The sequence below is a fragment of the Phocoena phocoena genome, chromosome 17, assembly GCF_963924675.1.
Source record: "Phocoena phocoena chromosome 17, mPhoPho1.1, whole genome shotgun sequence".
NCBI lineage: Eukaryota > Metazoa > Chordata > Mammalia > Artiodactyla > Phocoenidae > Phocoena > Phocoena phocoena.
This window is the reverse complement of record NC_089235.1, coordinates 79925230-79941060: the sequence shown is the minus strand read 5'-3', so window position 1 is coordinate 79941060 and position 15831 is coordinate 79925230. Positions and strand designations below refer to the sequence as shown.

The window sequence follows — 15831 nt, the reverse complement described above, 5'->3', positions numbered from 1 at the left end:
GGGTCACCGCCACAGAGCTTTCTGCGCGAGCCCCGAGTCCCGTCACTCCTGGCGCTGGCGGCGGGGTCGCCTTGGTCCCTTGCTGTCGGGTCCGTGGAGCAGCTGTTAATGCGCGTGCCGTGGGGGACGCCACTGCGAGGCGCGGCGCTAACGGCCCAGCTGCTCTGTCCGCCGCGCTCGGAGCAGCGTCACCAGCGCTGCCCTCAGGGAGAGTGCCCCTTCCCTGCCTGCCCCCACCGGGAGTGGGTAGCAGTGCAGACTCCGCGACTCCCACCGGGACCTCACTGTCGCCGTCCAGTTGCTCACGTGGTCCCCAGGGTGCCTTCTGGCGCTGCAGGACGCACACCCGCCCTGGAACGGCCGTCCCTCCCGGCGCCCTGGCTCCTCTTCCTCGTGTTCACAGCGTGCGGTCAGGGTGCTCGCTGCAGCTGGGGTGTCGCGCGTCTCCCGCGCCTCCTGCTGCAGCTCGCGCGCGGTCTCATCCGCGGCCACCTCTGTACTGCCGCCGCCGCCCGGCTGCGTCCCGGCCCTGGTGCCTCCCTCATATACTCTCCTCGACCTCCTTCTCACCCTGCCCCTGCGTGTGTCAGGCTCCGGGCTTCCAGGGGCACTCTGCCTGCTGGAGAGGCCCCTCCGCCCCTGTCCCCTGCTTCCTCCTGCCCTTCAGAGGCTCTTTGTCCTGGCATATCAGTCTTCAGAGTCACAGACAGTGTCTCCTTGTCACCGCCTGATAGCTTGCCCCGGGTACCCTTTCTCGGCTGAAATCCTTCCTGTTTTTATGGGAGCGTCCTTCCATTTTTCTCCATGTGGGTCTGGTTCCAGGATCTGCCTCCACTCAAGGCCACGCGCCCCTCCTGTACCTTCTCTGGTTTGGCTTTACGAGCTGCAGTGAGGCGGGGTGGAGGCGAGGCTCCAGATGGGGCTCAGACCCCAGTCCACTCGCGGCCGTGGCCCTGCACAAGTTGTTCACCCTCTGGGCCTCGGTTTCCTTTCTGTAAAATTGGGATAACGGTAGTACTTACCACGTAGGAAGGTTGTGAAGATTAGGACGTTAGTGCAGGGGGCTTCCCTGGTGGCGCAGTGGTTGAGAGTCTGCCTGCCAATGCAGGGGACACGGGTTCGAGCCCTGGTCCGGGAAGATCCCACCTGCCGCAGAGCAACTAAGCCCGTGTGCCACAGCTACTGAGCCCGCGCTCTAGAGCCTGCGAGCCACAACTACTGAGCCCCCGTGCCGCAACTACTGAAGTCCGCGCGCCTAGGGCCCGTGCTCCGCAGCAAGGGAGGCCACCGCAGCGGGAAGCACACGCGCTGCAACGAGAGGTAGCCCCCTCTCACTGCAACTAGAGAAAGCCCACTCGGAGCAACAAAGACCCAATGCAGCCATAAATAAATAAATGAGTAAGTAAGTAAGTAAACACGTACATACATACATTAGTGCAGTGCTTCACAGCCCTTTGAGCAGGCCCTGGGGTGTCAGGGAGGCTCCAGTGTCCCTGTTACCCAGCCTGTGGTGTGAGGTGCGACCTCGCTTCGTTTCTTCCATGTAGTGAGCCTTTCCCCACAGATACGTGCTAAGCTGTCCGTTCTTTTCTCTCTGATTTGTGGTGCCACTTTTTAAAGCCAGCTTTATTGAGGTACAGTTTACACATCGCCCCGTTCATCTGTTGGGCAGGTGTACCATTCAGTAGGTTTTAGTAAGTTTACGAAGTTGTGCAGCCATCACCACCCCCAGGTGCTGGAGCGTTTCCGTCACCCCAGAACATTCCCTCAACCCTTTCTGTGGTCGGTCCTGTCTCTGCTGCCCCCACCCCCACCCCACCCCCAGGACACACTAACGTACCTCCGTCTGCGTGAACCAGTCTTTTGTGGGCAGCGCACACGAGGGAGTCCTACCGTGCAGACTTCAGCGTCTGGCTTCCGTCGTGAACGTGTTTTTGAGGATCGTCGTGCTGTGGTCTCGAGCAGCACACGAGCGGCCCTCCACTGCGTGCAGAGACCACTTTCTGTTTCTCCGCTCGTCGGGGGATGGGCAGTTGGGTTGTGGCCAGTGGGGCTGTTTGGAGTGAGCCTGCTGTGAGCGTCTGCGGGTCTCAGTGTGGACACAGCCTGCAGGGATAGCCGCCTGCACCGGTCCAGCTCCCACCAGGAGTGAGTGAGGGTCTCATTTTGTCACCTCCTTGCCAGCCCTGTCACCCGTTTAAGTGCACAGGACAGTGGTTTTTGGTGTATTACATTTTTAATTTTGTAACTGTAGTAAACTAAATATAACATAAAATTTGCCCTTGTTGAGTGTACGGTTCAGTGGCATTAATTACGTTTATAATACTGTACAACACCACCACTATTTCCAAAACTTTTCCATCACCCCAGACAGAATCTCTATAAAGAGTCGGCAATGACTTCCTGTGCCCCCTCTCTCTCCAACTCCTGGCAACCACAGATCTACATTTCGTCTCCATGAATCTGCCTCTTCTAGATATTTAACATAAGTGGAATCTTACAGTATTTGTCCATTCATGTCAGGTTTCTCCCGCTGAGCACCACGCGTTCAGGGTTCACCCCTTTTATGGCTGAGCAACGGCCCATCGTGCGTCCAGACCACACTCGTCTGTCCCCTCCTCTGGGGATGGACACGGGGGTTGTACCTTTTGCATGCTGTGACCATCAACGTACGAGTGGCTCTTCAGGTTACTCCTGTCACTTCCTTTGGGTAGAGAGGCACCAGGAGTGGAATTGCCGATTATACGATAATCCTGTACTTAGCTCTTTGAGGGACCACTGGACTTTTCCGTAATGACTGCACTGTTCGCGTCCCCACCAGCAGCGCCCGAGGCTTTCGCTTCCTCCACATCCTCACCCGTGACTTACCTTTCTTACTGGTTAATAGCTATCCAGCGTGTGGCATCTGACTGTGGTTTCAGTTCACAGTGCCTTAGAGATTAATGATGTTGAACATATTTTCACATGCTTCTTGGTCACTGGTCTATCTCCTTTGGAGAAATTTCTCTTCAAGTCCTTGCCTTTTTTCCTTTTTTTTTTTTTTTTTGGCTGTGCCCCGTGGCACGTGGGATCTTAGTTCCCCGACCAGGGATCAAGCCCGCGCCCCCTGCATTGGAGCGTGGAGTCTTAACCACTGGACCACCAGGGAAGTCCCTTCTGCCCATGTTTGAATTGGGCTGTTTGGGAGTTTTTTGTTGTTGTTGAGTTATAGGAGTTCTTTATACATTCTGAATACTAACCCCTTATTGGAGATATGATTTGCATATTTCTCTTCTATTCTGTGCGTTGTCTTTTCACTCTCTTGGTAGTGTACCTTGATGCACGGAAGTTTTTCATTTTGTTTAAGTGCAGTTTATTTATTTGTTTTTCTATTGCCTGTGCTTTTGGTGTGATATCTAACTTATCTGTGTCAAGTCCAATGTCATGAAGCTTTTCCCTTGTGTTTCCTTATAAGAGTTTTATAGTTTTAGCTCTAAAGTTTAGGTCTGTGGTCCATTTTGAGTTAATTTTTGCATATGGTATTAAATAAGGACCCAACTTCATTCTTTTGCAAATGGATATCCAGTTTTCCCAGCACCACTTTTTAAAAAATATTTATTTATTTATTTGGTTGCACCGGATCTTAGTTGCAGCAGCCGAGCTCCTTAGTTGCGGCACCAGGGCTCCTTAGTTGTGGTGTGCGGGCTCCTCAGTTGTGGCATGTGAACTCTTAGTTGCGGCATGCATGCGGGATCTAGTTCCCTGACCAGGGATCGAACCCAGGCCCCCTGCATTGGGAGCACGGAGTCTTATCCACTGCGCCACCAGGGAAGTCCCAGCACTGCTTGTTGAAAAGACTGCCCTTTCCCCATTGAAAGATCTTGACACCGTTGTTGAAAATTTATTGACCATACTTGAGATGGTTTATTTCTGGCTTCTCTTTTCTATTACATTGGTCTATATGTTTGTGTTTTGATTACTATAGCTTTATAATAAGTTTTGAAATCAGGAAATATGCATCCTTCAAACTTTGTTCTTCTTTGCCAAGGTTGTTTTGGCTATTTAGGGTTCCTTGAGATTCCATGTAAATTTTTGGATGGGTTTTTCTATTTCTGTTTTTTTTTTTTTTTTTTTACAAGGTCTTTCGGATTTTAATAGGGATTGCATTAGCTCTGTATATCACTTTCGGTAGTATTGTCATCTTAACGATACTAGGTCTTCCAGTACATGAATGCATGATGTGTTTTCATTTATTTAGACCTTCATTAATTTCTTTCAGCAGTATTTTGTAGTTTGCAGTGTATAAGTCTCTTGCCTCCTTGGTTAAATTTACTCCTGAGTGTTGGGCTTCCCTGGTGGCACAGTGATTAGGAATCCGCCTGCCAATGCAGGGGACACGGGTTCGAGCCCTGGTCCGGGAATATCCCACATGCCACAGAGCAACTAAGCCCGTGATCCACAAGTACTGAGCCTGCGCTCTAGAGCCCACGAGCCACAACTACTGAGCCCACGTGCCACAACTACTGAAGCCCGAGCGCCTAGAGCCCGCTCTCTGCCGCCGCGGTGAGAAACCCGCGCACCGCAACGAAGAGTAGCCCCCACTCGCCGCAACTAGAGAAAGCCCGCGCGCAGCAACGAAGACCCAGTGCAGCCATCCATAACTAAATAAGTAAATAAATAAATCCTGAGTGTTTTATACTTTTTGATGTTATTTAAATGGGATTGTTTTTTAATTTCCTTTTTAGATCATTCATTATAAATGTATAGTAATGCAGTTGATTTTTTTTTTTCTGTACGCGAGCCCCTCACTGCTGTGGCCCCTCCCGCCGCAGAGCACAGGCTCCGGACACGGAGGCCCAGCGGCCATGGGTCACGGGCCCAGCCGCTCCACTGCACGTGGGATCCACCTGGACCGGGGCACGAACCCGTGTCCCCTGCATCGGCAGGCGGACTCTCAACCACTGCGCCACCAGGGAAGCCCCTGCAGTTGATTTTTGTGTGTTCATTTTATATCCTAAAATTTTGCTGAATTCACTTATTAACTCTAACAATTTTTTTGTGGATTCTTTAGGGTTTTCTACATACAAGATCATGTCATCTGCTAACAGAGATAATTTTCTTCCTTTTTGATTTGGATGCCTTTTAGTCTTTTCTCTCTCCCTTCCTCCCTCCCTCCCTCCCTTCTTTACTTCCTTCATTTTTTTTGCCGAATTGCTCCGGCTAGAGCTTCTAGTACTACGTTGAATAAAAGTGAACGACGGGGCTATCCTTGTCTCGTTCTTCATCTTATAGAATAGCTTTCAGTCTTTCACTGTTGAGTGTGCTGTTAGCTGAGGGCTTGTCGTACGTGGCCTTTATTGTGTTGAGGTTATTCTCCGCCAGTCCTAGTTTATTTGGTGTTTTTATTATGGAAACGTGCTGAGTCCTGTCAAATCTTTTTTGTATCCGTTGAGATGATCGTGTGGGGTCTCTCCCTTCATTCTATTAAGCTGGTCAGTAAACATGTTGATCACCTTGATCAGCCACAGTCATATTGATTGATTTTTGGAGGTTGAACCGTCTTTGCATCCTGAGACTAAATCCCTCCGGATCACGAGGTATAATCCCGCTAATGCGCCACTAGTTCAGTTGAGGATTCACATCTGTATTCATGAGTAACATTGATCTGTAGTTTCCTTTTCTTGTAGTGTCTTTGTCTGGTCTTGGAATCAAGGTAAGACTAGCCTCATAGATTGTTTTGACTGTTGTAAGTTAGGAAGTATTCTTGCCTCTTCAGTTTTTTGGAAGAATCTAAGAAGAATAGGTATCAGTTCTTCTATGCATGTTCAGTAGAGTTCACCTGTTGAAACCATCTGGTCTTGGGCTTTTCCTTGTGGGGAGGCTTCTGTTACCGATTCAGTCTCTGCGCTATACAGTTGACCCTTGAACAGCACGGCGGGGGGCAGTCAGGGGCACCAACACCCTCCACCCCCCGGCGCAGTTGAAAATCCACATACAGCTTTACAGCTATTCCTCCGTGTACGTGGTTCCCTGCCAGCTGCTCTTGGTGTGATGAGTCGTTTCCTATTGAAACCTGGATGTTTGGGTTGTTATGAGAGTCTGGATCTTATTTAAACCTTCTGTTTCAGCAGGTTTCCCCTGAGTCCACTCTAGGAGGTGGGCAGGGGGCGTGCAGGTAGAAATCCTGGTCCCCCCACTCGGCCTTCACTGACCCCTGAGGAGGGGTCTCCCTGGTGGTCCTGGGTGGACGGCAGTACTCGCTTCCCACTCGGCCTCCTCCGGCACCATCCTAGCAGGGCAGGGAGGGATGCCAGGGTCAAGGCTCCCCACTCAACCTTTGCTGGCCCGGGTGCGAGGGGCCACCCCTTATCTGCACCCGCTGACACTTCCGAGTTGTCAACTTCTTCTGCTCCAGGTCAGGATGGCGAGGCAACAGGAAGTCCCAAGAGGCACCACCGTGTCACTTCTTGGGTCCCCAGGTCCCTGGTGGCCTGCCTCCTCTCCGCCTTTTATGGTCTTCCTACGGTTGTCAGGGTCTGGTGGTGCTTAGTGGAGGAGTAGGGACAAATACGTCTCCTTCGTCTTCCAGGAAGTGGCAGTTCCTTCTATTTCTTTCTTTTGCCAGTTTTGACTTATTTTCCCCCAGAAGTTGATTTGTTTTATCGAGGTTTTCAATGTATTGGTATGCCTTTGTGTGTATAACATTCTCCATTGCATCTTGAGCTCTTAACCTTTTCCATCTGTATTTAGTTGGCATTTTCTCGCCTTTTCTCTGGGCTGTCTCGCCCGAGGCTTGCCCATCTAATTGTCCTTTTCAGACAACAGGTCTCACCCTTGGGATCAGCTTCTGTTGCTGCAGGGCCCTGGTCTTGCAGTGGCCTCTGATGCCCTCAGAAGGAGTCCAGCGGGCACCTGGACTGGGAGGGGGCGGCCTGTTCTCTGCATGGGCCCCGGCACCGAGGGCTCGTCATTTATCGTGTGACGAGCATCTTCTTGGGGATCGTGTAGATTTACCGGAAGGTTGCAGATGGTGCAGAGAAGGGCCCGCGCACCCTCCACCCAGGCTCCTGCACTGCTAGGATCTTGTCTTTTTTTAAATACCATTTTGGTAAGTGCCGTTTATTTATTTATTTTTGGCTGCGCTGGGTCTCTGTTGCTGTGTGCGGGCTTCCTCTAGTTGTGGCGAGCGGGGGCTACTCTTAGTTGCGGTGCGCAGGCTTCTCATTGCGGTGGCTTCTCTTGTTGCGGAGCACGGGCTCTAGGCGTGCGGGCTTCAGTAGTTGTGGCTCGCGGGCTCTAGAGCGCAGGCTCAGTAGTTGTGGCGCACGGGCTTAGTTGCTCCGCGGCGTGTGGGATCTTCCTGGACCAGGGCTCGAACCCGTGTCCCCTGCATTGGCAGGCGGATTCTTAACCACGGCGTCACCAGGAAGACCCTAGTGTCTTACATAGCTGTAACTGTCTGTCAAAAGGTGCGTTACTACCAGCTTAACTTGAGGCCTTGTTCGGATTTTACCCCGTTTCCCCCTCATTTCTATTCTCTGTTCTAGGATATCACACTGCATTTGGGTGCCAATATTGGAATGAATGATGAAGTGATTGAGGCAGGGCCTCCACGGACAGTGGCCAAGAGTAGGCACACTCGAGAGGCCTGCAGAGGGGCCAGTGGTGGGCAGAGGTGGAGAGGGAGGGGGTTTCCAAGCTGGAAAAGGGGGCAGCTTTGGTTTGGGGGGGTGGAAAGGAAGCTGGTGAGTCACCGGGGACGTTGATGGGCCCCCCAGTGGAGGTGTCGCTGGCCCCTGAGGGAGGACCTGGCCCCCGCGGGAGGGCGGAAGTGAGTGGGCGGGACCCAGGTAGAGTGTGAGGGCCAACGGCCCCTGGGCCGCGCAGCATGTGGGGCTGCTGTGGACAAGCCAGATGGAAGAATCCGACATGTTGCTGGCCAAGGAGGCGAGGACCCGCAGCCCCACGCCAGCTCCTCCACAGTCACCACCAGGCCTGGCGCAGTCGGCCAGCGGGGCCGTGCCCTGGACAGAGTGGCCCCCAGGAGCCGTGGTGGCTGAGGGGCGAGCTCAGGTGTGCGGCTCAGTGGTCCTCCTGGCCTCGCCCCTGCAGAAGGGCTTCGGGAGGGCAGGCTGGCGTCTTGGGGGCAGTCTGTGCCGCGGGCTCTGCCGCCCCCGAGGGGACCAGAGCTTTAGAGCCCTTGGAGAGCGACGGCCACTGGCACGGAGTGTGTGGCGGGTCGCTGTAGTCGGAACCTCCAGGCGACTCCCAGAGGCTGTGCCCACACGTTCATCGTGACGGTGCCCTCTGTTATCTTTTTGATCATTTTAAGGATTGAAAGCTACCCTGCATTTTTTAATTCTCCTTTCTCTGATTTAAATGAAGCAGAACGTCTTCCCTAATGTTTAAACCCCTTGTGCCTTCTCTTCTGAAAAATAGCTGGGGTTTTGTTGTTTTGTTTTTAAGTGAATGTGGAGACATTTCTCCAGTGTGTCGGTTTTCTCTTACTGACTCATGGGAAATTTATAAAATATAAATGTGAAAATAAAAATATATCATTGTGGGACCTCCCTGGTGATGCAGTGTTTAAGAATCCACCTGCCAATGCAGGGGACACGGGTTCGAGCCCTGGCCCGGGAAGATCCCACATGCCTTGGAGCACCTAAGCCCGCGAGCCACAACTGCTGAGCCCGCGTACCACAACTACTGAAGCCTGTGTGCCTAGAGCCCGTGCTCTGCAACAAGAGAGGCCGCTGCAGTGAGAAGCCCGCACACCGCAGTGAAGAGTAGCCCCCGCTCGCCGCAACTAGAGAAAGCCCAGGCGCAGCAACAAAGACACAATGCAGCTAAAAATAAATAAATAAATATTTTTTAAATTAAAAAAATATATATATATAGCAATGTAAAATATTCTGAATATTAATCTTTTGTCATTCACATTAGTGGCAAGTGTCTTCAGTTTGTCATTTATTTTTTTACTTCTTTGTGATGTTTCTTTTTAATATTTATTTATTTATTTAGCTGCACTGGGTCTTAGTTATGGCATGTGGGGTCTTTAGTTGCGGCATGTAGGATCCAGTTCCCTGATAAGGATCGAACCCAGGCCTCCTGCATTGGGACCATCAGGGAAGTCCCATCTTTGTGATGTATCTTGACGAACAAAAGCTCTTAATTTTTTTTTTTTTTTTTTTTTTTTTTTTGCGGTACGCGGGCCTCTCACTGTTGCGGCCTCTCCCGTTGCGGAGCGCAGGCTCCGGACGCGCAGGCTCAGCGGCCATGGCTCACGGGCCCAGCCGCTCCGCGGCATGTGGGATCTTCCCAGACCGGGGCACGAACCCGTGTCCCCTGCATCGGCAGGGGGACTCTCAACCACTGTGCCACCAGGGAAGCCCTGGACATACAACTTTTAATATTGATTTTGTTTCCAGCAACCTTGCTAAACTATATTAGTAATTGTAGTAAATCATCCATAGGGTTGATTCTCTTGGGTTTCTCTACGTAAACAGTCATATCTTTTGAAGTAACGACCATATTTTCTTCCTTTGAGTTTAAATGCCTTTTCTTTCTTTTTCTGCCCTGCCTGTAAGCCCAGTGTGATATTGACTCGTCATGGCCGTGGGCTTCCAGCCATGCCCCTTGGCAAGTGAGGCTTTCTGGAAGGTTCTATATTAAGCTAAGGAAGTTCCCTTCTATCACGAATTTGCTAAACTTTGAGTTGATGCTGAATTTCATTTTTTTTAAATTTATTTTTGGCTGCGTTGAGTCTTCATTGCTGCACGCGGGCTTTCTCTAGTTGCGGCGAGTGGGGGCTGCTCTTTGTTGCGGTGCACGGGCTTCTCATTGCGGTGGCTTCTCTTGTTGCGGAGCACGGGCTCAAAGCACGCGGGCTTCAGTAGTTGTGGCACGTGGGCTCAGTAGTTGTGGCTCACGGGCTCTAGGGCGCAGGCTCAGTAGTTGTGGCGCTCGGGCTTAGTTGCTCCGCGGCATGTGGGATCTTCCAGGACCAGGGCTCGAACCCGTGTCCTCTGCATTGGCAGGCAGATTCCTAACCACTGCACCACCAGGGAAGTCCCTAAATGTTCTCTTATCATCTGGTTCTGGTCAGGGTTTGGTTCTAAGATTATTCTGGTCCAGTAAACTAGTTGAGAAGTATTCTCTGCTTTCCTTTTCCGTGGACCAGTCCATGGAAGGTTGGAATGATGCAGCTCTTGGATATATGGTTGAACTACCAGTGAGACCCTGGGCTGGAGCTTCCTTGTTTTTTAACTACTGATTCAGATTCCTGTATGGTCATAGGAATGTTCATTCAGGTTTTATATCAGTTCTTGTCAATTTTTCTAGAATTTGTAGATTTCGTCTGCTTTCAAATTCATTGGCATAAAGTTTGTTCATTGTATCATCTTGATATCTTTTTGCTTTCTACGGTGTCAGCACTTCTGTCATTCCTAATACTGTCCATATGTTCCTTTTCTCTTTATCTCCTTCCCTCTGCTTTCTTTGGGTCATTTTGGTGTTTTCCTTCTAACTTCTGAGGTATGTCCTCTTTGCTAATAACACGAGCCTGTAAGGCTGAGGACTTCTCTCCGAGTGCTGCTTCGGCTGCACTTCACAAATTTTGATGGGCTGTTTTGGTGTTATCATTTGGTTCTAAATATCACCTGATTTCCATTGTTCCTTGTTTGACCAATGAATTATTTAGCGGTGACTTTCTTAATTTCCAGCTCTGCGGGGAGTTTTGTGTGGTTGGTTGGTTTTGCCCCTTCCTCAGTGACCTTGGTCTAAGGGGGATGTCGGGCCTTTGAGACCTGAGACTAGCCTGTGTCCACCACGTCTCTGCATAGATTTTCCTCCGTCATTTCACTTTCTCGATAGCTCTCGGACGATTTGAGAAGGTTCTTTACACTCTAGCCTAGGATTCGGTTGTTCTTGGGAGCTAGTTCAGACTAGTTCTTGGGAGCTAGTTCAGCTAGTTCAGACCAGCCATCTCTAGTAGGAAGGTCAGCCAGATGTGAACCCCACGCAGGATTTCACATTTCCCAGTAGCCACCTTAAGAAAGTGAAACAGAAACAGGTGAGATGAGTTTATTTGACCCAGCAGATCACAAATGTCAGCGTGCGACCAGGGAGGAAAGCTCTGTGCCGCCTTTTACCTGGCGCCCCCTGTGCGTTGCACCTGTCACACCGTCCAGGCTCAGAGCAGCCGCGGGGCTCGTGGTCACCGCGGGACAGTGCAGGTCCAGCGCCTTCTAGCCATCTCTCTGTGTGCAGCCTGGTGCTGGGCCCTCTCCACCCAAAGGTCCTTCCTGTCCCCTCTACCTGCCCCGACCCCCCTTATTCCCCAGGAGACCCCGAGGGGCAGCCCTGCATGGCCCCAGCGTCTCCATGTGTCTCTTTTTTATGTGTGCACCAGCGAGGGCGGGGCCACTGGGTTCAGGATCCTGTCACTGGCCAGGCCCAGGGCAGAGGGCCGTGTGGAAAGGAGGGAGGGAGGGAGGGAGGGAGGGAGGGAGAGCAGGCATTGGCCTGAGCCTGCCTTCTGCTCGGGGGTCTGCCCAGCACAAGGATGTGGTGCAGGGGTGCTCGGGCTGTTGCCTGCCTGTCTTCATGCCAGCCCCCAGGCTCCAGTGTGAGGGGCTTCTGGTCCCTTGGGGGCAGTGGGGAGCCAGGTGTGGGGCCAAGAATGGGGTCAATGCCCAGATTCTGCTCACAGAATGGGTACACGCCCCGTGGGGTCCTCGGCCGGCTCTGTCCTGGGTGCTGGGAGCAGAGCTAAGATCAGGGACTCTCGGGGCACGTGCCCGGGGAGAGGTTCTGGGGCCCAGGAGGAAGTGCTCTCGACGCTGTTGCCGTGTATTTCCAGTGGCTGTGCCGGTGGGCACCCTCGAGCTGCTCAGGCACCGGGGCTGGTTTTAAACTCCCCCCTGGGTGGGTTTGACGGGGACTCTGCTTGCAGTGGTTCCCATCCGGGCCTGTCTCCAGCATATCGCCTGTCACCTGGCCCATGAGGCTTGCTGTACCTGGCTCTCTCCTGCTGGGTCGGGCCCCCTAAGCCAGCTGTTGGGTGTGGGGAAGAACAGGACCCCCTCCCCTAGAAGAGCCAGGCAAGAAGTGGGACACAGCCCGGCTGCGGAGTTGGGCCCTGCTGCCCCAGTCCTGGGGGCAGGAGGGCCAAGGAAAGGCAGGCCTTGGGCCTGGCGGGCAGAGCTGAGGCTGCCTGTTGCCCGAGCTGCTTGTAGGCCGCCCCCACGGGGTGTAATTAGCACCGTGACAGGTGTGGTGGATCAGGTGTGCAGCCGGCCTCCACCCGGGGCCCCCAGGCCTAGCGCCCCCACCCTGGTCCTCTGCCAGGATGGGTGGGCTGTGGTCAGGAGGAGGGGTTAGCGCCCTGGGAGTCGCCACCTCAGCCTGACAGGACCCTCAGTCCAGGCCCAGGGCTGGACTGGCTGGTGCCCTCGACCCTTGGGCCGCTCAGGGGCATTTTCTTGATGGGTGGGGTGTGGGCTGCGGGGCCACTCTGGCCCTCGGGCCTCAGGCCCCCAACAGGAAGCCTTTGGCCCAAGCCTCACCGGGCGGAGCAGGCAGGGCCACCCCAGTGGCGCAGAGGCCTCCACTGGCTCGCCCAGCCACGCCCCTTCTCCCCACAGTGCAAGAAGAAGCACACGCTGCTGTGTCCCGACTTCTCCCGCAGGGGTGTCTGCCCCCGGGGCGCCCAGTGCCAGCTGCTCCACCGCAACCAGAGGCGCCTCGGCCGGCGGGCAGCCACAGCCCCGGCCCCGGAGCCCAACATCACGCCCCCCAGGAGCAGGGCTTCCACCAGCCACGGGCCCAGGTGACGGGGACAGTGGGCGCTGCATGTGTAAGCGCAGGGTGGGGGGTGGTCAGGAAGGAGCCCTCCACCCCGCCGCCACCCAGCTCTGTGGGCTCCAGACCCTAAAAGAAACCTCAGTCCAGAGTCGATCAAGTGACCTCGAGGCGTCCCAGCCACTGGTCCCCAGGCTGGGCGGAGCCAAGGGCATCCCTGGCCCAGACCAAGCCATGCAGGGCTGCCCAGCCGCCGCCCTGGGGAGGAAGGTCGGGGCTTCTCAGCTGCCCCCTCCAACTCCCCAGGAGAGGGGAGGGTCCCAGGTGATGCTCACGGCTGGGGCCCCTGTTGTGCTCACCCGCTGTGAGTGTGGGAGCCCGTGTGGATGAGGAAGGCTGCAGAAGGTGAGGACAGGGTCAGCGTGGCATTGCTGCAGGTCCTGTAGCGCCGCCAGCCTGTCCTTGGGCCGAGGGCCAGCCTTGAACTCGCACGGCGATGCCTGATGGCTGCCGGGGCGGGGCGGCGCCGGGAGCCTCGCCGCCGGGACAGGCAGTATACAGGTGGCCGGCCGGCCACCCACCCTCACGCCTCTGCTCCCCTTCATTTCCCGCAGGAAGTCCTTGGCCGCCCAGCGCCCCACCAGGCAGACGTCCAGCTGCCCCACCTCCGCGGCAGCCGGCTCGGCCTCCACCCCGCCTTCCCCACGGCTCTTAGCTGCAGCCTCAGCCTCCTCCTCCTCCGTCTCCTCCCCCCGCTCCTCCTCCTCGCCCCCGTCCCCCTCCAACCCCCCGTCCTCCCCCTCCCGCCTCTCCCCCTCCTCCCACTCCACCTCCCTGCCCCTGGACCTGGAGGAGCTGTCCGTGCCGGAGGAGGCTGCCTCGGCGGGGACGGGCTCCGGCAGCCTCTGCAGGCTGCCCTCCTTCATCTCCCTGCAGTCCTCGCCAAGCCCAGGAGGCCAGCCCAGGGCCCCAACCCCCAGGAGCAGCCCCACCAAGGACTCAGGTAGGCAGCCCGCCTGCCGGAGCGCAGCCTGCACTCCTGCAGTGCCCGCCTCAGACCCACTGGGTCAGAATCTCTAGGCGGGGCCTGGATGGTTCCGGCGAGCTGGCGTGGGCTGGGCGCTGCTGTGCCCTGTCCCTGGCTTGGCAGGTGTGCACCTGCGGGCCCCTCGGGGGCAGGGCCGGCGAGGTGCGAGCACAGCAGCGCCGCCTGCGCAGACCGCCCCAGCCGGGGGCTGATTTAATTAGAAAGCACGCATTTCTGTTAATTTGTTCTGGAAGATCACTGCAGGCTCCTGGAGAGAACAGATGTTCCCTCTCCCCCGATGAACATTTGGGGCTTGGTAAATGGCTCCACTCAGCCTTGTTTAGGAGAGAAAAGAGGATTTTATGGCTGCAAACGACCCTTTCTGTAAACATTTTACAGCTCTCTGCGCGTTTGAGTGACGATAAACCCCACGCAGCTCGGCGGGCTGCAAATTTGCGACCATACGGCTATCATTTTATTGTCATATTTCACGGTCATAGCGTTAATGGAAGACGCTTGCTGCAGCCTTTGCTAACAGCTCTGCTGAGCTCACTCACACGCCTGCTCACAGCCACCGCGTCCCAGACGCCAGGCTGCGGCCAGGCCCTCCACCTGCCCACCCGGCCTGGCTGGTCACCAGCTCCTTCCATCGGGAGGACACACTGGGGCATGGGGGGAGGGAGCAGACAGCCCGAGGCAGCCACCTTTGAAAATTCTTTTTTTTTTTTTTTTTAAAGTAAGATAAGGAGCCCTGCAACCAGCCCCAGAATCAGAGGAAGCAGGCAGGGTGGGTGAGAGGCTGCAGACCCCCACTGTCCTGGGGGCCCCCCTCAGCCTCCTTCCCTGCTCAGGCCTTGCTGACCTCCCGGGAGCTGGAAGGACAGGCAGAGCGGGGCCGAGGCCCTCGAGTAGAGGCCGGTGGAGTCTGCAGGCCGGGGCCCCTGGCTGGCTGGGCTGACCTCTAGGCACTGGCTTAGCTGAGCCGGTGACTGGGGTCCTCGGCCCTGAAGTGGGGTCCCAGGAGGAGAGGCGGGCTGGCAGGGGGCACGTGGACAGTGCCGTGCCGATGGGCAGCCACACAGAGGCGTCTGTAGTCAGCGGGGCTGCTGGCCTGGAGTGTTCACAGGAGGGGAGGGGCATTGGTGCCCAGTGAGCGTGGGCCACACAGGGCAGGAGCCTGCTCTGCTGTGGGAAGCCTCTACCACCGCGCCCCTCCCGCCCCGGCATGTCACCCTGCACAGGGGCCTCGGCCCCGCCCCTCACCCAGCAACTGCTCACACCCACCCTGGCTTTTCACGCCAGGGGCTCCGTCTGTCCAGGTGCGAGCCTGTGCTGTGTCTGCGTGCAGGCGGCCTGCACCTGGTGTTTATAGCTCAGCCTGGAGACTGCTGTGGCTCCCGGTGACCCACCCACTCCCCAGGGGCTACCCCACCTGGCAGGCCTCTGCTCCCCCACCCAGGGGAGCTTTCAGCCCCACAGGCCAGGCCTGCACCCTGCTAGACGCCGGACCCCAGGGAGGGCAGTGGGTGGTGGACTAGAGGACGATGGTGTCAAAGCCCCTCTCCCCATTTCTAGCGGTCCCTGACCCAGAAGCTTTGGGAGGGGGGGTATTCCTCCTGGCTGGGGGACTCCTGGTGCCTGACCTTTGCCCCTCTCGGAACAGGGAAATCGCTGCACATCAAACCCCGTCTGTGAGGGCCCAGGGAGCCGGCCCACACCTACCTCAGCCCTTCATCCCTGGAGAGGAAGGAGACTCTGCCCGCCACCGCCCCAGAGGAGGGACCGCTTGCCACAGAGCGCCCCTGCAGGGGCTGCAGGGCCGTCGCTCAGCCCTCCTGGCCCTCAGCCCTGCGTGATCAGTGCCCAGGCCTCACCTCCCTCGGGCTGGGCTCCACCCACCCGCCCACCCCGGGTTCTTCAGCCTTGCCCCGAGGGGTGCCCGGCAGGGCTCACCCCCAGGCCGGTCCCCACTGTGGGTGTGGCAGCGGCCATGCAATGCGCGCCCCCCCACCCCCACGCCGGTC

At 55.8% G+C, this 15831-nt stretch overlaps 2 protein-coding genes across 2 annotated transcripts in view; one reads left to right on the top strand and one right to left on the bottom strand.

Annotated features, from left to right (window-relative positions):
- ZC3H3 (zinc finger CCCH-type containing 3) overlaps positions 1-15502 on the top strand; it is a 79453-nt gene extending 63951 nt beyond the window's left edge. The window contains exons 10-12 of the mRNA XM_065895284.1: positions 12624-12808; positions 13395-13783; positions 15471-15502. Coding sequence (XP_065751356.1) covers positions 12624-12808; positions 13395-13783; positions 15471-15502 — 606 coding nt within the window. The remainder of the gene's footprint in view (positions 1-12623; positions 12809-13394; positions 13784-15470) is intronic.
- The window catches only part of ZNF623 (zinc finger protein 623), a 281848-nt gene that overhangs the window by 150640 nt on the left and 115377 nt on the right, over positions 1-15831 (bottom strand).